We start from the raw sequence: 24,628 nt of genomic DNA, 5'->3' as shown, positions 1-24,628 counted from the left end.
TACATCACAGAGTCAAAAATGAGTTCAGCAGGAAAAGGCAAGTCAAGTGTCCATTTTCTCTTCGGTTGAACTATTTTAGGTGGAGGTGGTGTATGTCCCTCAGTCAGACAGTCAGTATCCCAGACAAAGCTACTTCCACCACTAAAATAGAGTGCTTTTATGGCTAATCCATAGTCAGACTAAACAGGTACTGGGGAAAAAGCAGAACTGTCCATGGTCAGACAACCATGGCATTAAAACAGACTGAATACAACACATCCTAATATTATATATACATTTAAAAAAAAACTGCCTGCAGATCATCAGCAAATCTTTCACCTTACTTCTCTGTGGCATGAAATATCCACTCCAGTCTTTTCTGAATTGATTATCACCTCTGGATGCCTCTCCGTTACCTCTGTCTCTAGACTATATCCACCTCTGGATGCCTCTCCATTACCTCTGTCTCTAGACTATATCACCTCTGGATGCCTCTCCGTTACCTCTGTCTCTAGACTATATCCACCTCTGGATGCCTCTCCGTTACATCTGTCTCTAGACTATATCCACCTCTGGATGCCTCTCCGTTACCTCTGTCTCTAGACTATATCCACCTCTGGATGCCTCTCCGTTACCTCTGTCTCTAGACTATATCACCTCTGGATGCCTCTCCATTACCTCTGTCTCTAGACTATATCCACCTCTGGATGCCTCTCCGTTACCTCTGTCTCTAGACTATATCCACCTCTGGATGCCTCTCCGTTACCTCTGTCTCTAGACTATATCCACCTCTGGATGCCTCTCCATTACCTCTGTCTCTAGACTATATCCACCTCTGGATGCCTCTCCGTTACCTCTGTCTCTAGACTATATCCACCTCTGGATGCCTCTCCGTTACCTCTGTCTCTAGACTATATCCACCTCTGGATGCCTCTCCGTTACCTCTGTCTCTAGACTATATCCACCTCTGGATGCCTCTCCGTTACCTCTGTCTCTAGACTATATCCACCTCTGGATGCCTCTCCGTTACCTCTGTCTCTAGACTATATCCACCTCTGGATGCCTCTCCGTTACCTCTGTCTCTAGACTATATCCACCTCTGGATGCCTCTCCGTTACCTCTGTCTCTAGACTATATCCACCTCTGGATGCCTCTCCGTTACCTCTGTCTCTAGACTATATCACCTCTGGATGCCTCTCCGTTACCTCTGTCTCTAGACTATATCACCTCTGGATGCCTCTCCGTTACCTCTGTCTCTAGACTATATCCACCTCTGGATGCCTCTCCGTTACCTCTGTCTCTAGACTATATCCACCTCTGGATGCCTCTCCGTTACCTCTGTCTCTAGACTATATCACCTCTGGATGCCTCTCCATTACCTCTGTCTCTAGACTATATCCACCTCTGGATGCCTCTCCGTTACCTCTGTCTCTAGACTATATCCACCTCTGGATGCCTCTCCGTTACCTCTGTCTCTAGACTATATCCACCTCTGGATGCCTCTCCGTTACCTCTGTCTCTAGACTATATCCACCTCTGGATGCCTCTCCGTTACCTCTGTCTCTAGACTATATCACCTCTGGATGCCTCTCCATTACCTTTGTCTCTAGACTATATCACCTCTGGATGCCTCTCCGTTACCTCTGTCTCTAGACTATATCACCTCTGGATGCCTCTCCGTTACCTCTGTCTCTAGACTATATCACCTCTGGATGCCTCTCCATTACCTTTGTCTCTAGACTATATCCACCTCTGGATGCCTCTCCGTTACCTCTGTCTCTAGACTATATCACCTCTGGATGCCTCTCCATTACCTCTGTCTCTAGACTATATCCACCTCTGGATGCCTCTCCGTTACCTCTGTCTCTAGACTATATCACCTCTGGATGCCTCTCCGTTACCTCTGTCTCTAGACTATATCCACCTCTGGATGCCTCTCCGTTACCTCTGTCTCTAGACTATATCACCTCTGGATGCCTCTCCGTTACCTCTGTCTCTAGACTATATCCACCTCTGGATGCCTCTCCGTTACCTCTGTCTCTAGACTATATCACCTCTGGATGACTCTCCGTTACCTCTGTCTCTAGACTATATCCACCTCTGGATGCCTCTCCGTTACCTCTGTCTCTAGACTATATCACCTCTGGATGACTCTCCATTACCTCTGTCTCTAGACTATATCCACCTCTGGATGCCTCTCCGTTACCTCTGTCTCTAGACTATATCCACCTCTGGATGCCTCTCCGTTACCTCTGTCTCTAGACTATATCCACCTCTGGATGCCTCTCCGTTACATCTGTCTCTAGACTATATCCACCTCTGGATGCCTCTCCGTTACCTCTGTCTCTAGACTATATCCACCTCTGGATGCCTCTCCGTTACCTCTGTCTCTAGACTATATCACCTCTGGATGCCTCTCCGTTACCTCTGTCTCTAGACTATATCCACCTCTGGATGCCTCTCCGTTACCTCTGTCTCTAGACTATATCACCTCTGGATGCCTCTCCATTACCTCTGTCTCTAGACTATATCCACCTCTGGATGCCTCTCCGTTACCTCTGTCTCTAGACTATATCCACCTCTGGATGCCTCTCCGTTACCTCTGTCTCTAGACTATATCCACCTCTGGATGCCTCTCCGTTACCTCTGTCTCTAGACTATATCCTCTGGATGCCTCTCCGTTACCTCTGTCTCTAGACTATATCACCTCTGGATGCCTCTCCGTTACCTCTGTCTCTAGACTATATCACCTCTGGATGCCTCTCCGTTACCTCTGTCTCTAGACTATATCCTCTGGATGCCTCTCCGTTACCTCTGTCTCTAGACTATATCCACCTCTGGATGCCTCTCCGTTACCTCTGTCTCTAGACTATATCACCTCTGGATGCCTCTCCGTTACCTCTGTCTCTAGACTATATCACCTCTGGATGCCTCTCCGTTACCTCTGTCTCTAGACTATATCCACCTCTGGATGCCTCTCCGTTACCTCTGTCTCTAGACTATATCACCTCTGGATGCCTCTCCGTTACCTCTGTCTCTAGACTATATCCACCTCTGGATGCCTCTCCGTTACCTCTGTCTCTAGACTATATCCACCTCTGGATGCCTCTCCGTTACCTCTGTCTCTAGACTATATCACCTCTGGATGACTCTCCGTTACCTCTGTCTCTAGACTATATCACCTCTGGATGCCTCTCCGTTACCTCTGTCTCTAGACTATATCCACCTCTGGATGCCTCTCCGTTACCTCTGTCTCTAGACTATATCCACCTCTGGATGCCTCTCCGTTACATCTGTCTCTAGACTATATCCACCTCTGGATGCCTCTCCGTTACCTCTGTCTCTAGACTATATCACCTCTGGATGCCTCTCCGTTACATCTGTCTCTAGACTATATCCACCTCTGGATGCCTCTCCGTTACCTCTGTCTCTAGACTATATCACCTCTGGATGCCTCTCCGTTACCTCTGTCTCTAGACTATATCACCTCTGGATGCCTCTCCGTTACCTCTGTCTCTAGACTATATCCACCTCTGGATGCCTCTCCGTTACCTCTGTCTCTAGACTATATCCACCTCTGGATGCCTCTCCGTTACCTCTGTCTCTAGACTATATCACCTCTGGATGCCTCTCCATTACCTTTGTCTCTAGACTATATCACCTCTGGATGCCTCTCCGTTACCTCTGTCTCTAGACTATATCCACCTCTGGATGCCTCTCCGTTACCTCTGTCTCTAGACTATATCACCTCTGGATGCCTCTCCGTTACCTCTGTCTCTAGACTATATCCACCTCTGGATGCCTCTCCGTTACCTCTGTCTCTAGACTATATCACCTCTGGATGCCTCTCCGTTACATCTGTCTCTAGACTATATCCACCTCTGGATGCCTCTCCGTTACCTCTGTCTCTAGACTATATCACCTCTGGATGCCTCTCCGTTACCTCTGTCTCTAGACTATATCCACCTCTGGATGCCTCTCCGTTACCTCTGTCTCTAGACTATATCACCTCTGGATGCCTCTCCGTTACCTCTGTCTCTAGACTATATCCACCTCTGGATGCCTCTCCGTTACCTCTGTCTCTAGACTATATCACCTCTGGATGCCTCTCCATTACCTCTGTCTCTAGACTATATCCACCTCTGGATGCCTCTCCGTTACCTCTGTCTCTAGACTATATCCACCTCTGGATGCCTCTCCGTTACATCTGTCTCTAGACTATATCACCTCTGGATGACTCTCCGTTACCTCTGTCTCTAGACTATATCACCTCTGGATGCCTCTCCGTTACCTCTGTCTCTAGACTATATCCACCTCTGGATGCCTCTCCGTTACCTCTGTCTCTAGACTATATCCACCTCTGGATGCCTCTCCGTTACCTCTGTCTCTAGACTATATCCTCTGGATGCCTCTCCGTTACCTCTGTCTCTAGACTATATCCACCTCTGGATGCCTCTCCGTTACCTCTGTCTCTAGACTATATCCACCTCTGGATGCCTCTCCGTTACCTCTGTCTCTAGACTATATCCTCTGGATGCCTCTCCGTTACCTCTGTCTCTAGACTATATCCTCTGGATGCCTCTCCATTACCTCTGTCTCTAGACTATATCCACCTCTGGATGACTCTCCGTTACCTCTGTCTCTAGACTATATCACCTCTGGATGACTCTCCGTTACCTCTGTCTCTAGACTATATCACCTCTGGATGCCTCTCCGTTACCTCTGTCTCTAGACTATATCCTCTGGATGCCTCTCCGTTACCTCTGTCTCTAGACTATATCCTCTGGATGCCTCTCCGTTACCTCTGTCTCTAGACTATATCCTCTGGATGCTTCTCCGTTACCTCTGTCTCTAGACTATATCCCGTATTTCAGTGCTCCTTTTTGCCCGTCTCTCACCATCACATTGTCTCTTTAACCTCTCTCACACATAGCAGATCAGAACACAGAGTAATAACAAGCATCACTTCCTCCACGGATGGATAGTAGATGTTGTGAAAGAGACAGCCGTGCACTCAAGCAGGAATGCACTAAATGCACCTAGTGAGCCTCTCCCGCTCCCCCTTTCCCCCTCTCCCTCCACGGCTTAGAGACACCTAGTGAGCCTCTCCTGTTCCCTCTTTCCCCCTCTCCCTCCACGGCTTAGAGACTTATGACATCACACTGACTGGAAAGGCGCAGATGCCAAGTATGATGTATGCTTTTGGTCTCTGTGCTACATCTATTAGAGCCAAAAAAGCACTTACAAAAATAGATCTCAGTGTTCACTTGAATCTGCCCTGTAACGGGTGGTGGCTACATCAGGTGAGACAACAAAGCTAATATACCTAGTGAAGATGTTCCCAGGACATAATAGATTACTTTTCTTGTGACCACCGCACTCTGGCTTATGGTGCGTTACCCGTTCAAATCATATCATAAATAAGTGTCTTGACACTGATGAAGGCTGGATAGCCGAAACGTTTGTCTTTGATTATGCAAGAATAAAAACAAAAAAATGCAGTCTTGGTGTGTGCGACCTATTACCGTTACCCAGGACATAATAAACATACTTCAATGTATTTATCCATGATTAACAAACGTACCCGTCTGAATTGTCCTGATGCGTACACCACTCATCTAGCGCTCTAAGCAGAGCAAAACAAACATGTTGAACTACTTATATACTGTCTTGACTCAAATGTTCAAACAAGTCCCCTCCCCTTAGAGTCCACAAACCTGGCCAGTATCATCACTGTAGGATTAGTCGGGTCGTATTAACTTAAGGTTCACCATTCCAGAAGGACCAGTTTTATGCAATACTGACAGGACTGTACGATGTATTTGCAGATCTCAGAACACAGATAAGAAAAGAATGTCTCAGTACTCCTGACTGTTCAAGGGTCAGATAAAAGAGCACCATAAAGGAGCACCATAAAAGACTACCTGTCTGCAATTTGCAACTGGTGCTAGAAGTCTTCTTGACACCAGAAATGCCCCCCCCCAACTGTTTTCTGTACATAGGCTATACGTTAATTGCTATTAGTGTTGATGATTTCTTGTATGTAATTGTATGTCTTTAAATGTCTTGATGAATTGAATACATAGGATCACAATGGTAACAAGCCCTTATGATTTTTTGCATTATCCTTTTAGCACCACTGTACTAGTCTATTTGTAAACTGCTAATAATGTTATATTAAATCAATCAATGATATGGACAGGACACATCCTAACTTTTAGTCGTTTAATACTGACTTGCAATGACAAATCAGTACGAAAGCTTCATGGGGAAAAAATAAAAATAAAAGCAATGGTGAAAGGTATCTCGTCAGACAGCACTGTTTTGATCTAGGAGCCTGCTGTCATACTGGTGGTGACTTACAGTATAAAGCAAGCAGTGACAAATGAGCACCATGCATGCCCCCCCCCCCCCCCCTCCAAACCCCCACCCCCCTGCACACGCACACGCACACAAGAAGTGAACGACGTAAATCAAGCAATATCAAATAAGTGCATGCAGCAAAAGGAAACTCATTAGGGCATGTCACACACAATCACCTGTTAGCAAATTTTGGCCCAACTAATAAGGAAATAAGTTGTGAATACAGAAAGGTGAGAATGAGCAGCCATACCTTCTCTCTCTCCAGTCCGGTCAAAACAGCCCATATCCCCATGCAGTCCCACCCCTTAGGATAGACGAGCAGAGCAAGACACCAGGGAGGGAGTGAGGGAGGAGTGTAGACTAGAGGCAAGCACAAACCTGCAGTTTCACACCTCCTCTAAAACCATGGAATCTACAGTAAATCTAGGATAGACAGAGGCTGCCAACTGTACTCCTTGTATTAATTTAACTCTGAGCCTAAACCCTGAGTAATTGTATCCAAATGGACCCGCAAGGGTGTTATTTGGTAACACTTTAATTACAAATTGATACATTTCACTGTGTACTGTATGAATGCACACACACAATTGTTATCTGAATTGCTTTATCGTTACCCTTTTGGTTGTCTTTCATACTTCTCAAACATTTGTAATCTCTTTTCCAAGGGAGACCTAGTCAGCTATGGGAGCTTTAAGAACTCTCAAAACTACACCACTCCAGAAGTATGCAATTCATTGCATTGTTTGCACTGTGTGTGGCTATATTGCCTTGTACATATGACCCGGAACTTGGCATACACACATTGATTGCAGCCACGTGAAGCCCTCCTGAGCAAGACACTCAAGACACTGCTCAGTACAATCCTCAGTGTTAATATGAGTCCATTCTCACAACTGCGATACATTGTGATACAGAGCGGCAATTTTCAGCAAAGATATTTAGTGCAAAAGATAGGCAAAAACAGGAGGGGGACTAGTATAGAGCCCTGGTAATTGGTCTGTCATGTAGGTCCGGGCTCGGATCACAAGTCGGACGTAAAAGTTACAGATTGCAGCTTTAACACCGAAACTTTCACTGTGTGCATATTCATGTTTTAAGTGGTATCACTCTTAGGAGGATTGCCCCCACAACAAGGCAACACAATCACACTGGATATTTAATGCCATTGCTTCATCACTAACATTTACAAGCCAGGACAGCTTCTAAGGGCCCTTGGCATCTCCCAAACTTTCCACCTACTGTATTGATTTGGCACGGTCTATACACATGCAAAAACGCACATGCAAGTTTTGTCTCGCTTCAATAAGAAAGATTGTGGACCAGCTGTGGTGGTGATGTCATCCTTGGGTCCGTGCATGTGTAAGTTGTACAAACAAAATACAAAAAAGCTTTGTGCTTTTGCTATGCTGGGTTATCTTATCAGATGTAAATTCGTTTCTGCTAGACTTATCAATACAAACACAGCACTGCCACACATCACATATATATCACTCTGTATAGGAATCTGGTCTGCAGATAACATTTACAACAACACAATTAATATATATTTCTTTCAATAAATCCAGTACGACTCTTAAAGTTCAGATTTAATCTGGCATCTGGAGATGTATGCAAATCCATAAATCCTAACCAGAAAGGATGAGATACGTGCCATGGGTGGCGGCGAGGAGTGAGAGTGAGATGAGAGAGAACCTTTCATCATTTAATCTTTATGATTAAACGAGTGGGTGAGGATTAGATGTTATGACATGAGTCACTGGGAAGTCTGTGTATGAGAACTGTGAATTCTCAACTGACTTTACATTGGGGCACTAAGTGAACATGTGTATTTTCAAGGACACAATCTAACCTACATAATATTACACTAATACGATAAATATAATGCCAATTCAACTCAAAACTGGACTACCGTTTTATAATTCCTATCCATATTGTGAATCATAAATTATGTCTCATCTTGAACCAGTTTTATTTTCTTGTTCGTAGTCCTTGTTGTTTCATAAATCAGTGTGATGCCCCCTCTAGTGGATCACAGAGGAAATGTGTGAGAAAAGGGGAGCAGGAGAGGACAAAAGCAGGAGAGGAGGCGGCTTGAGACTCATTTGGAAGGGTTAAATAGGTGAACACTCAATGTCACTGTATGCCTTGATTTCACCACGTAGAATGTACTCATTAAAACAAAAAAGGAAATCGAGGGACAGTTTTTTGTGTGTATTTCCTACTCTATGTTGGAAAAGAAATCATGCAAATCATAGTCCCTCAAACTATGCATTTCTAATTTCACATGCCCCGAAGCAGAAGTGAAACCTCAGAGGACCTCAACAATCTCAGCCATCGCTATAATATCACCATTATCCGAGGCAATCACTCTCTCTTCTTCCCTCAGTTAGTTTATTGAGTGACTCGTGCTTTGTCTGTCATAATGAAGCTCTCCCCGTTTCCCCCCAGCTAACGAGACGTTCATTAATCTACACTAAAATGATTCCAATCGTTCCAGAGAATGGAGCAATTAGAATGCGGTGGATAATTAAAAAGTGTCCCATTTTTTAAAAGGGACCATCCGCCGCCTCCTGTGCCTAAACCGTCATCCCACCATGTTACCCGAGGCCGAGGGTATAATCTGGGTGAATACTTAGCGCTGCATTTCAAGCTAGTCTGAGAGACCGCAGAGAATTCGAGAGGAGCAGGCGATCAACCTGAACAAAAAGGCAAAACCCAAGTCTTGTGTCTCACAGGAAACAATTAAAAGAAAAATAATTTAAAAAGGAGAAAGAGTGACAGAAATGTGCAGTGTTTTTTGGCAGCTCCGCAGCATTCTGTGGCCGACTTGGCTCATGTTGACTCAAACAGGTCAGAGGGACAACCCAGAGAGCTTAGAGCTCAGGTCAGGCCTCAGAGACAGGTTGGAGAGGTTGATGATGTCTCACAACCAAAAGGAGCCTCATGTTTATGGTAATGACAGCAGAGGGTCAGGGGGGTTGATAGAGAGAGCAACAGTGGGAGGGAAGGAGGGGTTGAGGTGTGTGTGTGTGTGTGTGTGTGTGTGTGTGTGTGTGTGTGTGTGTTCGCGTGCGTGCAAGGTAGAAATGGAATGATCTGAACAGTCTGCTGTCCATGTTTTATTGCCGTCATGTTTCGTTACTGTGTTGTTACGTCCTGAGCCAATACCACAGAGATGTTCAATGTCGTTACGGCTATACTGTGATAACAAATCGGAGAAATCTGTCTCTGACAAGAGGAGCACAACGACAAGGCAAAGGCAGTATGACAGTGTGACGAGGACAGGACGACAGAGAGAGGGATACACTAAGCCGTCACATCTCCAGGAAGGACTCGGACATAACCCTGCAGAGAGAGGGATACACTAAGCTGTCACATCTCGAGGAAGGACTCGGACATAACCCTGCACCTGAATTATGAAGGCTAATTATGTGATGACGAGACAGATGGCAATGGGGGGGAAGAGAGTGAGAGAGAGTAGAGTAATAGGAGAGCGGACAGAGCACTGTAGCACAGAGTAAAGGAAGGATACAGATGGTGAGAGAGAATAAACGAGACAGGAGGTGATAGACTGAAAAGAAAGGTGAGACTTCTAGTAATATAACCTGGCTCAGCACTAAACACAGAGGGACAACAGCAGACAGCTCGGACCATTTGGGCTGAAAGGCCACAGTAAGCATTTACTGTGCTGTGATTTACCTTACACTATTTATTTTAGGCCATGCAAGCTTATTTGTATAGCACATCTCATACACAAGGGAGCTTGATGGCCCGAAATAACAAAACAGGCAAGGACATCTGTATGCATTGTATAAGATATCCTGCATAGTGCATACTGTATGAAATGTGTGATTCGGTAAAATGCACAGGACGGAAGCCTGCTTCACTTTCAAACCTATAAAAGATGTTATGAAACTAGACCTCATCTCAGGAATTCCAACTCCATGCATACCATCCCCCGCACCAGGTAAATTCTGATTACATCATGTGAAATTAACTCCATATGTGGGCTTCAGCGCACTCTCTGTAACTCAACCATCTGTTTTATCATGTCTTTAAAAGATGTCCCATTACCGTAGCATGAAGAATCCTTTGTGCGAACGCCCGGTCATTAAAGAGATAACAGACACTGAACTGCTTGATTCTGTGGAGATAATCTTCTATATCACAGTACTTTCAAACCAACATATTGAACCTCTAAACCACTGATTGTCAATGTGGGGTCTGGGGACCCCCAGGGTCCCTGAGGGGGTAAATGATTGATAGTAATCCAACACCTGTGGACTCTTACAGATCTGTAATTCCAAGAGTGTATGGAACCTAATGGACCCTTACGGGTCCATATGGTTCCATTTTGTACACACTCAGAGTTAAATTACCACTGGGTTTTACAGTGTAGATTGGTAACCCAGACATAAAATCGGGTCTGTGGCCTAATGCACTGTCAAACTGTGAAATTAAAAAGGTTAGAACCACCACTGTAGATAATCTACTTTATCACGGTGGTGCTTTCAAGCCAACACAGTGGAATCTCTCTTCTAGATTCAATCATTGCTCGTACAGAGAGTAGATATAATATGTCAGCATGTCTCTTTGGGAATCTCTTCTCCCTCCTCATCTCCATCCGTCTCGTCTACACTAGTAATGGCACCAACTAGTAATGGCACATTGAAGTCACAGAAGCAACCCTCATATCCAGTCTGGGAAGCCAACATTGACCCCGGTCATTACATTTCGCTCCAGACTGAAGCCCACTGACTCACACATCGACACACATCCCAGAGCGGGAAGAGACTGCTAGACCACTGTCCTTTGTTCACGCCATGGCTGCTGACAGGGACAGAGGTAAAAAACTGTTTCCCAGTGGTTACCGGGTTATCAGGCCGTTGCCGCGGTAATGGAAGTGACAACCGTGTCCCAGGGAGACGGGCTGGCACACGACGTGTCCCAGCAATCACAGGCCCGACCCCTGATGAGACCAGACGTAATCTTAATTAGATAGTGACACTGATACTCACCCTGTCTCACTTGCATGTGCGCGCGCACACACACACGTCTGTGGGCACAGTCTCTCGCACACGCACGCATGCAAACACGCACACACGCGCACCCCCCCCCCCCCCCCCCCCGTCCCCCCCCCCCGTCTGTGGGCACAGTCGCACATACACATGAGCACACAAACACATCTGTTGATGCATTAATTTATGGTGTGTGTGTGTGTGTGTGTGTGTGTGTGTGTGTGTGTGTGTGTGTGTGTGTGTGTGTGTGTGTGTGTGTGTGTGTGTGGGAGAGAGAGAGACAGGAGCACACATGGCAATTAGAACACGTGGATGCACACAGTAACACATCGGCGGTGCATTCATCTGCATCAGAAAATTATTTGGGTTTTCAGTCATTTTCAGTTAGAAATGCACTCTTGTGAATTGACTTGGGCTTCTAAATACGTCTAGTTTACATACGAGTGCCTCTCCAGTGGCTGGTTTCAGAACAGCTGTGTGAGTAGTTCATTTCCAATGCGTGTCTGTGCACGCACACATTTCCTCTCTCAGATCTTCACATTCCAACCAATCCACTGACCCGTCTTTAAAAAGGTCACATATATCAACCACACAAGAAAGAATCTACAAACACGACCTGCATGAGGTCATCTTGACCCTTCATGTCTGTTTTTATAACCAGAAACAGATTGAACTTGAAACTGTTCCACATCTGTTATGCACACACCACACACTCATATAATACACCGGCATCAGAGTCAGGCATGCACGTTGGTCCACACACAGATGTGCGATCTGCTCTTTATGAATGCACCTGACCGGTGGCTGAAGAAGTTGGACACTCAATACCACTCTGAATTCTCATACAACACTGTACTCTTTATGCTGCTGTTAAGTGGCCATCTCTGTACCAGCATTTCAGCAGATTTAGAATGTGTTCGTTTTCATATAAATTGCTCCTGTGTTCTGTGTCCATACATGAAACCACAATCAGTATGGCCTGCACTCTGGCGATACCTGACAGATGTTGGTCCCCAGAGGTAGAACAGAAATAGACAAACAAGCTTTTACACTTCACTTTCCACCTGGAATAACGCACAGAAGTGTAATGTACTGGAATTGCCAGAGCTACTTACCAGTGGTAATTTAAGGATTGAGAAAATAATACTCTTGGTGGTCAATATTAAAACAATAAAAATGTCATGAAATAAATATAAAACCTGTTGGATATAGTGTGTGTCTTAATATTTGGTTACTTGAATTGATCATGGATATTGTTGTTGTTACGTTGCTACAATATTCATGCTGCTCTCTTGGCCTTTTATCTGGTTAATTACTGTATATACTGTACTGTCTACTTGTGAGGGCATGTTTGGTGTATGTTATTCTCTAACCTCTAATAACTAGACTTCTATCTTCAAATGTGGAAGCACAAGGAAACGCACACTCAAAAATATGTATGGGCGATGACGTCACTGACAGAACGAGATGTGAAAAGTGCAGCTTGCCCCTGAAGCCAAAAGCAGCTCATCAACAGCCTGAAAGATGGCAATGCAACAATGCAGCTCATCATCCACACAGAATCCGCCTCAGACAGCAGCACAGAGCCAGGGGTCACATGCTGATACCAATACCAACAAGTCATGGTCTTTGTCTCTGCAATGCATCCTAGTGCACAGGCATCATATTCCATCCATCACAGATTAAAGGCTCAGTCTGCCATTCCCCATCCTAGTATTAGTAACCCATGAAGGTTTCCAAAGTCGTTCATTTGAAAAACATATCCCCGCACTCTTAAACAGGGGAAAATAAACTCTACAGTATGTCTATTCCAAATTCACCATTTAGAATGAAACATGACACCCAATCTTATGAGTTGTAAAGCTGCATTAAAAACAATAATATCAAAATAAAAAGACATGTGAATAAAGATACTTAATTGTGAGTAGTGTTTTGGAATAGATGTCTACACATGCTCCCCCTTGGGTAACATCATAAACATGTCTTTACCTTATGTCCAGCTTCAGTGCTGTTCTTGTCATCCAATTGTCCTACAGGGCTCTGTGGCACAAACTGAGGGCTGTCCAACACCGTCTCATCCAGACTGTCCACCGTCAACCCTGACACCTCATCCAAAATGTCCTCTGCACACAAGAAGAGAGAGAAAGCGGCTTTACTGAATAAGCATGCGTGTGTTATATCAAAATGATGAGTTTTCTCAGATGGGTGGCTGGCATCTCCCTCAGGGAGGGTGAGAAGTTCAGTCACCCAGGAGAGACTCTGCTTCTACACTTGCCTCTAATTCACTTGGAAAGGAGCTAAGGTGGTTCGGGCATCTAAAGTAGTATACGGGCCGTCTCCCTATAGGGAGGCCCTTGGTGTATGCAGGGCTGGACTGGCCACAGGACGTACCGGGCATATAATAATATTTTTCTTTTTGACAGGCAGGCAGGCCAATAGGCGGCAGGCCACCAGGAAAGGTCCGGGCGTGCTGCCATTCTGCCAGTCCCATCATGATAATTTCACTGTACCTGTATCAGTGAGTGACAAATAAACCCTCTACAAAGGGTTGTGTAGTTGTCTGTTGGTTTGTATCATTTATGTTGTTCTGTAAAAGTGGTGGTATTAGTGGCTTGTTTGTTTGTGTGTGCCTCGACGGAGCGGGCGGTAGAGTTTCTGCTATCTGCGTGCTGGTTATGGTGGGCTGGTCTGCGCCAAATTCACGCGAGAATGACCGGGCCGAATTTTTGTCCCAGTCCAGCCCTGGGTGTATGTCCCACTGGGAGGAGACAACCAGTCTCCCTATAGGGAGGCCCTTGGTGTATGTCCCACTGGGAGGAGACAACCAGTCTCCCTATAGGGAGGCCCTTGGTGTATGTCCCACTGGGAGGAGACAACCAGTCTCCCTATAGGGAGGCCCTTGGTGTATGTCCCACTGGGAGGAGACAACCAGGCAGGCCAAGGATAATATCTCCACACTGGCCTTGGAACGCCTCAGCATGCCCCAGGATGAAGTTTTTTTTAATCTATTTGACGAGCAAGTATTTTACAAGATACTTTTTGATATCATGCAGCTGTCACGATATCTAGATATCATATAATCGTGCCCATCTCTGTCACTATCAGACGACTACCTACAGTACTGTATCAAACCTTCCCCTTTGTGCACGGGTAACTCATAACAATAACACCAGACACTGCTTGTCTTGTTGACTCTCGGCCCAACACCCCGAGTACTGCACGCCATGCATAACGACAGCTTCCCACCATTTAGGGAGTCACATTAATATTCAACTGCTACTGGAGGCCGAACATAAAGCAATGGCAGTTTGTCAGCCTGAGCGCTGCAACGCTCCAGTTCGGAGGGAATACAAATGACGTCCTTGCATAGATAAAAAGGGAGCAGGTCAGAGAGCGAGCAGCGTTCTGCCCATCTGCCAGGAGGTTGGATGTCAGACAGTATCTATGAATAATTAGTAGATCACCCCATTCACCTCCCGCTTAAAAATAAAATAAAATAAAAAGAGAATCGCTGCCCTCACCTGCATGCCCCCTTTCCCTGGAGATATTTGCAGTGAGCGAACAAACATGAATTAACACAAAAGAAAAATAGACCTAGAAGGAATTTGTATTGGCATTGGTGCAGGGATTCCCCGTATAAAACGCTAAGTGAACAGTGTTAAGTGGACACCCAAATTGATTGTTGTATTTAGTCATGGGCCCCATTCTGAAAATATTTTATGCCACAGACTCCACATAGGGAAGATTTGTGTTAAAATAGTCAAAAATAGATGATCAACAAACTCTTGTGAGCCTGTTGATCGACTATTTTTGAATATCCGAAGTATAAAATATGGGATTTTTATGCTATTTTAACACATTTTACTGGTGACCCCCTGGAGCCCCAATTAGAGGACCACTGAACAATTTAGACTTCCATTCTATTTTTCAGAACATTTACGCTGCAGATAGAGGGCACTAGTCTGCAGCTTCTGAGTTATTTGTGTTTCATCTTGGCAAAGGAAGTTCAGTCTGCTAAAATTTGAATAATGACATTATTGTAGCCCCCATTTTGTTTACCCTACCCTCCCAAATATGTTTTTGTGTAGTTACTGTATACATATTTCTTTAAGTGATTCTCAAAAAGACACGTGATGTGGAATGATTACCTTGACTCTGGGAGAAGATGTCAGTGGCCTGGTCCTGCTCCGAGCGCTGTGGGGGGAGGGAGCACAGCATGCGAGGGTCCAGCAGGGGCACGGTGCTGACGCTTAGGGTCAACGCTGGGTGGATGAAGGCAGCCCGCATGTCCTCCATCTGGAGGGCCGACGCAGGCTTGCCGTTTAGTAAGAGGATCTCATCACCCGCTCTCAAACCTGAAAGTGAACGCGCAGTGGGACAGAGCATGAGAAAGAGGTGATCGAGGCCATGATGCTTCAGCCCAGGGACGCGGTTTGCCACACAGGAGTGCTTCACTCACCAAAACACATACAGTACATAACTACACAGGAAAATCCTCAGCGTACATTTAGCTCTGAGCATGTTTAAATGTAACCAGATGGATCATTATTATGGGTCCATCTGGTTATACATTTGTATACTCTCACAGAGTTACAAATTGATACATTAGCACAGAGGAATTTACTATGCTAAGCTTCACTTCATTTACTTTAACATTGCTACAAAAAATATATTAACAAGCTACAGTACAAGCTGATATTGCTGAGTAACTGTAGCTCCTGTGTGTGTGTGTGTGTGTGTGTGTGTGTGTGTGTGTGTGTGTGTATGTGTGTGTGTGTGTGTGTGTGTGTGTGTGTGTGTGTGTGTGTGTGCGTGCGTGCGCGCATATCTGTCTATATAATTAATGTATTTATTTTAATGCACAATATCAAACCCAAATATAAAATACTGAACAATGGCAAGTGAGAGTTACAGTATACTTGAACCCTTAAAAAAATAAATGTGAAACAAGGTGACACACAGTAAGAGAGAGAACATAATATTGAATGCCACAGACGAATAACAGTCTAAGTCCACACTATTGATCCATAATGTATAAATGATAGATAAGGGTTCAGGACAACGAGGCCTTTTCGTGGAGGGGTCAGAATGAAATTTGGATTTAGACAGTTTTTCATCTGTGGTACTAATTATGTTTCCTGGTGCAGGACACCATCACACAGCCCAGCCTTTCTATGGCACATGTTACATGACATTGCAAACTGTCATTCAAAACAGGTATAAATGATGTACAGTACAGTAAACACCAAACATACAGCCTCTCTGCTGTTCGCCTTCAACAGCAGGCAGCACCATGGTCACATATAAGTATGGACTATTATCTTGTTCCTATGCATTAAAAATGCAGTCTTCGATGCTTGTTTGCCAGAGGCAAATCATGATATAACAAGACTGGATAGGTTCAAACAGTAGGGTGTAATGCTTGTCTTTCCCTGTCCCATCATCACTGTGCTTTCTGTCCGTCCATATGGTGAATAATCCAGGCAGTGTCTTGGAACAGAGTTGTTCAGTTTGGCTGTCTCTGTTTTCTGGGCCCTCCCTTTTGCCACCTGCGCCCTAGTCACCTAATTACTTCTCAGTCTCCAACCAATTAGCTGGCAAGATTGTCCAATAATATAGATTGGATGTGACAGTAGTGGTTTAGAAAATGAAATATCTCTCACCTACCTTCAGTACAAAGGCCAGACTAAAGGGTTTGGTACTCTTGACACACATGAATCTAAATTATATTGTCAATAGTTAAAAATATATATTTATTTTTCAAATAAAAAGTAAAAAATAATAACAACTGAAGTAGACAATCTACAAGTTAGGTCACAACATGTTGCATCGTGACGCGTTGTGAGCTTATCACCTATTTTAGCAAATTGTCACACAAGAATTATATAGTGTGTGTACAGTATATGTGTGGGTGTGTGCGTGCATGTGCATACAGTAAATGTGGGGGTCTTAGTATTGTCAGATGTACAGTAAGAAGGGCTCCAAGGTAAAAAGCTTGCTTTGGAAAATGATCAGCAGTAATGTCAAGTATACGGTGAGTCATAGTTAATGGGGTAAACATGCCAGACCACCAATATGGTCCTTTAATTCACATTGCATTCCATCTAATGGAAATAGCAGACAGTCTGAAACGCTGTGAAGCTGTTTTAAAATAATAATGCCTCACCACCACCACCACCAACCAACACCCAACACGCGCACACGCACGCACACACACATGCGCGCACACGTGCGTGCGCACACACACACACACACACACACACACACACACACACACACACACACACACACACACACACACACACACACACACACACACACACACACACACACACACACACACACACACACACACACACACACACACATTTAGCCCTAAGTTATGACCTAGTTGTCTGCATTGTGAAATGTCAGCTGTGGTGTAGTCTTTTATTGGATGGAGAAAGAAAACCCCTCTGGTCGTACTATTGTGTGTGGGCGTGCATGCATGCATGTATACGTGTTTGCGCGCATGTGTTTGTGTTTGTGTGTGTGTGTGTGTGTGGGGGGGGGGGGGGGGGGATTTACACTGAAAGATGGACAGAGATGGAGCTTAGAGGCAACTTGTCCAATGCTAGCCTGGTTTCTGCACACAGCCCTCCAGCAATTATGGGCCAATCTTTATCCATTCCCTTACGCACGCACACGCGCACGCGCACGCGCACACGCACACGCACGCACACACACACACACACACACACACACACACACACACACACACAGTCTGACACTCGATCTTTATTCAGTGATTCAAGATGAGACAGTGTAATATTCCAGTCTGGCTGCCACATCCCCTCTCCGTCTCTGCCTCCCAACAGAGGTAAAGCCAGTACATCCCTAACCTCTGGCTAGAGACAGTCTGCTACTGCACTGCTATTTAGAATGCTAATACATTAGAGGACACAATGTCACACTTGAGTAACCATGGTCTGACTCTCAGGGGCAGAAAGGGTGCAGACCCTTCATTTTCTGCATATTAACATAACATTGTATCACAGAACCTGTGTGTTTCTCAAAGAGCTGTTAGGTCTCTGTGACTCCATCACATGACAGGGAACCGGTAGTCCCTACCGTGGAGCAGACAACAGCTAAACAAGACAAAGGAGAGCAGTTATTTTTTAGCCCTTTGCTATGTCATTATTGGTATAGTTTCCCTAGTGGGATCAATACAGCTCTCATCTTATCTCACCTTATCTCATCTCAATTCAGTGGATGTCATCTCATTTCACCTCACCTCACCTCACCTCACCTCGGGTTAGGGTTAGGGGAGTAGTAGTCAGCCTTCAATCTGCCTTTGCAAATTGCCCCAGGCAGATTGAGTCTGGTGTCGCTCAATTGTGGGCGTATTTCGGTAGACCAGCAGTAGTGGAGGACCAACCAGGGCCCAGTATGCAAATATAGTGCGGGTTACCAGGCTACACGTAACTAACCAGGGCCCAGTATGTGTGTGACTTAGCTGTAGGTCTAACCAATAGTCAGTTTCAATCTTTTTGTAACCTCACCTCACCTCACCTCACCTCTTCCAACCAAATTGGTTGTTGCCTGTTTGACTACAGAACAACCAAATCAGTGGTTCTCAAACAGTTTGTGACAGGGACCCCCATACAAGATTTATAATAAATCTACAAGCTCACGGTGCATTGCATCATGTAGTGTCGTGTCGTGAGCGTGTACGTAGGTTTAAAGTGGTTAAAATCTATATTAACACATTTTGCTGGGGACCACCTGGAACCCATTAAAGGACCCCTGAGGGTCCTTTAAACCCACTTTGAGAACCAGTTAACTACATTTCAGTCACTCAGGTGCCACCGTTCAAGAATATCAGTGTCAGGTCAGGGCTTCTCCGTCTGTTGAGAAATCTTTTATTTTTTTAATCCCACAATTTTTTTTCACCCAGTGTCAATTGTCTGTAATCCTAGGCGCTACACTCACTCTGCCATCCTGGGGAGAGCAACGGACTGTCACCTCATGTAATCCTAGGCGCTACACTCACTCTGTCATCCTGGGGAGAGCAACGCACTGTCACCTCATGTAATCCTAGGCGCTACACTCACTCTGCCATCCTGGGGAGAGCAACGGACTGTCACCTCATGTAATCCTAGGCGCTACACTCACTCTGTCATCCTGGGGAGAGCAACGCACTGTCACCTCATGTAATCCTAGGCGCTACACTCACTCTGCCATCCTGGGGAGAGCAACGGACTGTCACCTCATGTAATCCTAGGCGCTACACTCACTCTGTCATCCTGGGGAGAGCAACGGACTGTCACCTCATGCTTCCTACACTCACTCTGCCAACCTGGGGAGAGCAACGGACTGTCACCTCATGCTTCCTTCAATGCACAATGTTTTGGGCCGAACAAATAATTAGAAAGAAGAAAAAGAAAACACTGTGTACACCTTTTTTCTTCTTTCTAATTATTTGTTCGGCCCATTTTTTTTGGTTTATTGTCATGATTTGTCAACAGCTGAGTTGGCTTTGTCCGAGTCTTAACTCTTAAGTCTTAACTGCGTTGCTCTATAGAGCAACTTAGACAGCACTTCCTAGACTTATATAGCATTTGAAACAGACTTATAGCATGTCATGTAGACAGCACAATAAGTGCATTGTATGTAGTCATAGCACTTCATAGTATATATGTACAGCATAGTATAGCATATATGTATAGTTTATATGTATAGTGTCATTATATAGATATGTACAGCATAGTATAGCATATATGTATAGTTTATATGTATAGTGTCATTATATAGATATGTTCTAGTTATAATTTATATGTATAGTGTCATTATATAGATATGTTCTAGTCACGTTCTTAGCTTACGCATGTTTCGCGATAAATGCATTTTACATATGTGATGTATTCCCATGCTTTTTGTTCTTGCTTAATGTAAGTCGCTCTGGATTAAGAGCGTCTGCTAAATGCCTAAATTGTAAATTGTAAATTGTGGAAGGAACACGTTATTCCAACCAGTTCCTTTCCCCTCCATCAGGCGCTCCGGCTGGCCAGGGGGAGGCAGTATATAGAGACCAGGATTACTGCATGTGTTTTGTAAGAGACATGGGGAGAACGTGCAAACTCCACACATAAAGGTCAGGTTGGAGGCAGAGTTATAATACGCAGTTACACACACCTTTGGCTGAGGCCAGTCCTGCTGCTTTCACCTCCGTGACGTGGAGCTGCTGCGCTCCCTCCTCATCAATGACAGCCACAGAAAAACCTACAGACAGACAGACAGACAGACAGACAGACAGACAGACAGACAGACAGACAGACAGACAGACAGACAGACAGACAGACAGACAGACAGACAGACAGACAGACAGACAGACAGACAGACAGACAGACAGACAGACAGACAGACAGACAGACAGACAGACAGAGACAGGACAAAGTACATTTATTTTATTTCCCAGTCAGTAACCTTTTGAAAGGACGAATTACAGCATAGCCAGTTGAGTAATGGAGACAATTAAAATGAATTACAGTCATTCTGGTTCATCCCCACAACATTGTCATTAAGTCAGTCTGACTCAATCAACTCCATTACTTAAAGGATTTGATTGATACATAGTTCTCAATCAGTGGGTCAGGGCCCCAAACATGTGCTGTCAAAATGTTCTGGCTGGGTCACGGACAAAGGATCACTGTGACAGAGAGTCTTTGTTATTTAATGGGTAATAATTTACGGCTACGCATAAATGCTCTCATTCATTGACTTCTATTTTTACCTTTTTTTCCGTTCTACTGTTTTATTATCATCTTGGCCGCTCAGTGTGTCCCTGGCTAATAAATAAGGCTTTCAGTGAATGAGCAAATAAATAGGATTTTAATACACTGACTCGAGTCCTGACTTCAATGCCAAGTCCCAGGGTGGAATTAGACTATGATGGAAAATGCATTGTATGTGTGAATGTGCGCGCATGCATGCGTGCACGTGTGTGTGTGTGTGTGTGTGTGTGCGTGTGCTATGTAATCTAGCTGTGAGAGAGACCCATCGTACCATATCCTATGGAGCAGGACTCAGCCTTGTCAAAGTGGATGACCTTGGTTGCCTTGGGGCAGACTTCAATCTCTTTGTAGAGCTGCGAACACACAGATGAAGATGATGGGATTTAATTAGTGGGAAAACAGCAACGACGGCACGCATGTCTGTCTCCCCACATGTTCATTTAACTCTGAGCATGTACAAATGTATAAGTGTCTATTTGGTTACATGTGTACACGCTCTGAGTTGCAATGGGTGAGTTAAGACTGTGAGGACTTTGCAGCACACGATCACGCTCCTTCATCGCCTTCCGCAGCAGGATAAAATATAGTTCAATCATGAAAAGAAAACAGAAATCAATGACACCAGCATTCTCTACGCTCTTCCACCTCATGGATCATAATAAAGGACGTACAGGCTAATGTTTAATTCAGCCTTCTTAACGGAGCAAACTGAGCGCGAAGGTTGTGGGGTCAAACCCAAGGTCAGACTCTCTTAGGTGTGTGTGTGTGTGTGTGTGTGTGTGTGTGTGTGTGTGTGTGTGTGTGTGTGTGTGTGTGTGTGTGTGTGTGTGTGTGTGTGTGTGTGTGTGTGTGTGTGTGTGTGTGTGTGCGTGCGTGCGTGCGTGGTGGTCCCCCTCAGAGAGGCTTTGAACTCACATGCATAGACACAGCTGTGTGTATGTAACAACAGACCTAAACAGAAGCGAGCATAGTGTGCTTGTCACTATGATGAAGGAAAATATATAATGATGATAATATAATATTCTTAGCCTGGGAATAAAAAGAGAAAAGTGGATTGAGATCAAAGGCTGGAGATAAAAGCATGACAAGATGAGAGAGAAAGAGCAAGATCGAAGGGTTAAAAAAAGGCTACTTGAGTAAAACTGTTATAAAGATTGTGCTGTGAAAGAAGATTGTGCTGTGAAAGGGCTCAGTGTACTTCAGTTCAGTGGTTTTGAAGTTACAGGTACTGAATAAAGTGGAAGTTAAGGTATTTTTCAAATACTAGAGTACTAGAATTTGGCCCTGACACCTACAGTACGTTATGCTAGGTCTGACCCTGTCGAATCTGTGCCTCTCGACAACCGGATCTGTCGCAAAATTGCTTGCTTAGGGTGGGACAATGTCAGGTCTCTGCTCTACATGTAGTAAGTGCACAGTGTCTTGAGACAACTTGTGTGATTTGACACTTAAATAAAATGTAATTGCATTGAATTGAATCATAATGTCTATATATGGGCGTATCGGTTTTGTTTACGATTACGTCTGAGTCATATAGTGACATGCCTATGGGCTTAAGCACTAAGCAGTTCTACATGCTAACAACGTCATGCTAACAACGTCATGCTAACAACGTCATGCTAACAACGTCATGCTAACAACGTCATGCTAACAACGTGTGAGTTTGTAAGTGGGTAGCCTTGGGAACCAACGGTTCCCCAGCCATGTGGCCCATATATCAGGAGCCTAACTCCTGTCTCCATAGCATGAGGCAGCTTGATGTACTGTACAAGTACACCCCCTGGACATGAAGGCAGGATGTCACAGGGCCTACCCCCTTCCCCTCCCAGATCCCGTCCCCCGTCCCGCCCCGTCCCCCAATACAACCCTTGATGCTAAGCATCTTGAACCCTTGAGTGCCAAGCAGGGAGGCATTGGCAATCATTTTTATATTCTTCCGTGTGACTCGGCCAGGGAGTGAACCCCCAACCACCCAATCTTAGAGCGGACACTCGAACGACAAAGGCCACCGAGCTGGTCATTTTTGTGAGCTTGTACAGTAGATATACAGTCATATGATGGGAAGTATAAATCAGGCTTTATATGAACATGAACAGATATGCATCCACGCATACAGAGCTTACGCTTGGAATACAATTTTGCATAATTCATTACATATGTGCAGTATATCTTGGGAATTTCGCACACGCTTCAACACTAATCTGCAAGCGACTGCGAGTCATAAAACATGCGCAAACATGCATTTGGATCTTGCCTTGGTTACAAAGAAAGCAGGTCAAGACCCCTATATTGCTACACGCGCCTCTAAATAGTAAGTGAAACACAATGCAGGGTAATTAACACACAGCGCGTATCATTTCCTTAATTACGTGAAATGAAAGTACTGTAGTTGCGTAGGTTGTAATTTAATTATTTAATGGTTGATTGTGCTGGCTATAGTAGGATCAAGGCAGGCAATATGGAACATCACAGAGGGGGGGGGGGGGGGGGGGGGGGCTACCGTATATCCTTGTTGTGGTTATTTCTTGCTCTGACAAGAGAAAATCAACACTATTATAACTAAGCTGTACGCATGAAAACACAATACCACATGACTTTATGGATGCCACAGGGAGGGGCTGGGGTATAAAAAAGATGATTCATTAGACTCTGCTGTATAAATACACAGGAGAGTGGAATTAGTCATAACAGAAAGATGAAGTCAATGCACTAGTTCATGCTCACATGGATATTTATTTTATTATTACCATTGTTGGTGGTAAAAATGTTATTCTATATCCATGGAAGCATGTCCACGTGTGTGGATTCTTCTGTCTAGCCCCTTGGATGTTATTGTTTGGATGTGATGCCATTATACACTTTCTGTATACAAATAGTGATCACTTCATCGAACTAGAATCAGGCTGTGAATAGAGTGCAAAGATGAAGGAAAAAAAGCTGTGCAAACATTACTGATTCTACTTCTTTACTCAAGTAAAAGTAAAGAAAAAAGTACATGCTCTGAAATGGACATTTCTCCGGCGGCTATTCTTTGATCTCAGTTCACTTCGGGGTCAGCTCTTGCCTTCAAGAGGTGTGTGCTACTATTCTTTGATCTTGTATACTTTGATACTTCCCACCTCCCATAGTGTCTATTTAAGTCCCATAGAGTAAAATTGTTAAATTGAAACTCTGGATTTTGCAGTGTACCCATCAGGCTGAGACACCAGGACGGACCCCCCCCCCCCCCCCCCCCCCCCCCCATGTTGGGTTCTTTCTCACCAGGTCAGAGATGTCCTCTTCAGGCTTTGGGACATAGAGGAGAACCTGGCCCTCCACACACACCTTGAGACGCACATAGTGGTTGGATGGATCCAGCTTATGGGCCTGCAAGACACAATGAAGGTCCAGAGGACAGGAGGTGTGTTAAAGACTGTTAAAGACTGATTCATACTTTGCCGTACGTTGTTGCTGAAATTAGCCGACGTATAAGCATCGCATCGCACATCGGCTATT

At 44.7% G+C, this 24,628-nt stretch overlaps 1 protein-coding gene across 3 annotated transcripts in view; it reads right to left on the bottom strand.

Annotated features, from left to right (window-relative positions):
* Nucleotides 1–24,628, bottom strand: part of LOC306927561 (rho guanine nucleotide exchange factor TIAM1-like) — a 121,606-nt gene that overhangs the window by 17,391 nt on the left and 79,587 nt on the right. For all 3 annotated transcript variants that reach the window (XR_013790536.1, XM_079507343.1, XM_079507342.1), the window contains 5 exons: nucleotides 24,395–24,499; nucleotides 21,405–21,486; nucleotides 20,535–20,621; nucleotides 15,509–15,715; nucleotides 13,350–13,483 (listed from right to left, as the gene is read on the bottom strand). Coding sequence is in view for 2 of the 3 variants with exons in the window: in XM_079507343.1 (XP_079363469.1) it covers nucleotides 13,350–13,483; nucleotides 15,509–15,715; nucleotides 20,535–20,621; nucleotides 21,405–21,486; nucleotides 24,395–24,499 (615 nt within the window). In the remaining variant the exon portion in view is untranslated. The remainder of the gene's footprint in view (nucleotides 1–13,349; nucleotides 13,484–15,508; nucleotides 15,716–20,534; nucleotides 20,622–21,404; nucleotides 21,487–24,394; nucleotides 24,500–24,628) is intronic.

The sequence above is a fragment of the Electrona antarctica genome, assembly GCF_951216825.1.
Source record: "Electrona antarctica genome assembly, chromosome: 8".
Classification (NCBI taxonomy): Eukaryota; Metazoa; Chordata; class Actinopteri; order Myctophiformes; family Myctophidae; genus Electrona; species Electrona antarctica.
This window is presented reverse-complemented; position numbering and strand designations above follow the sequence as displayed.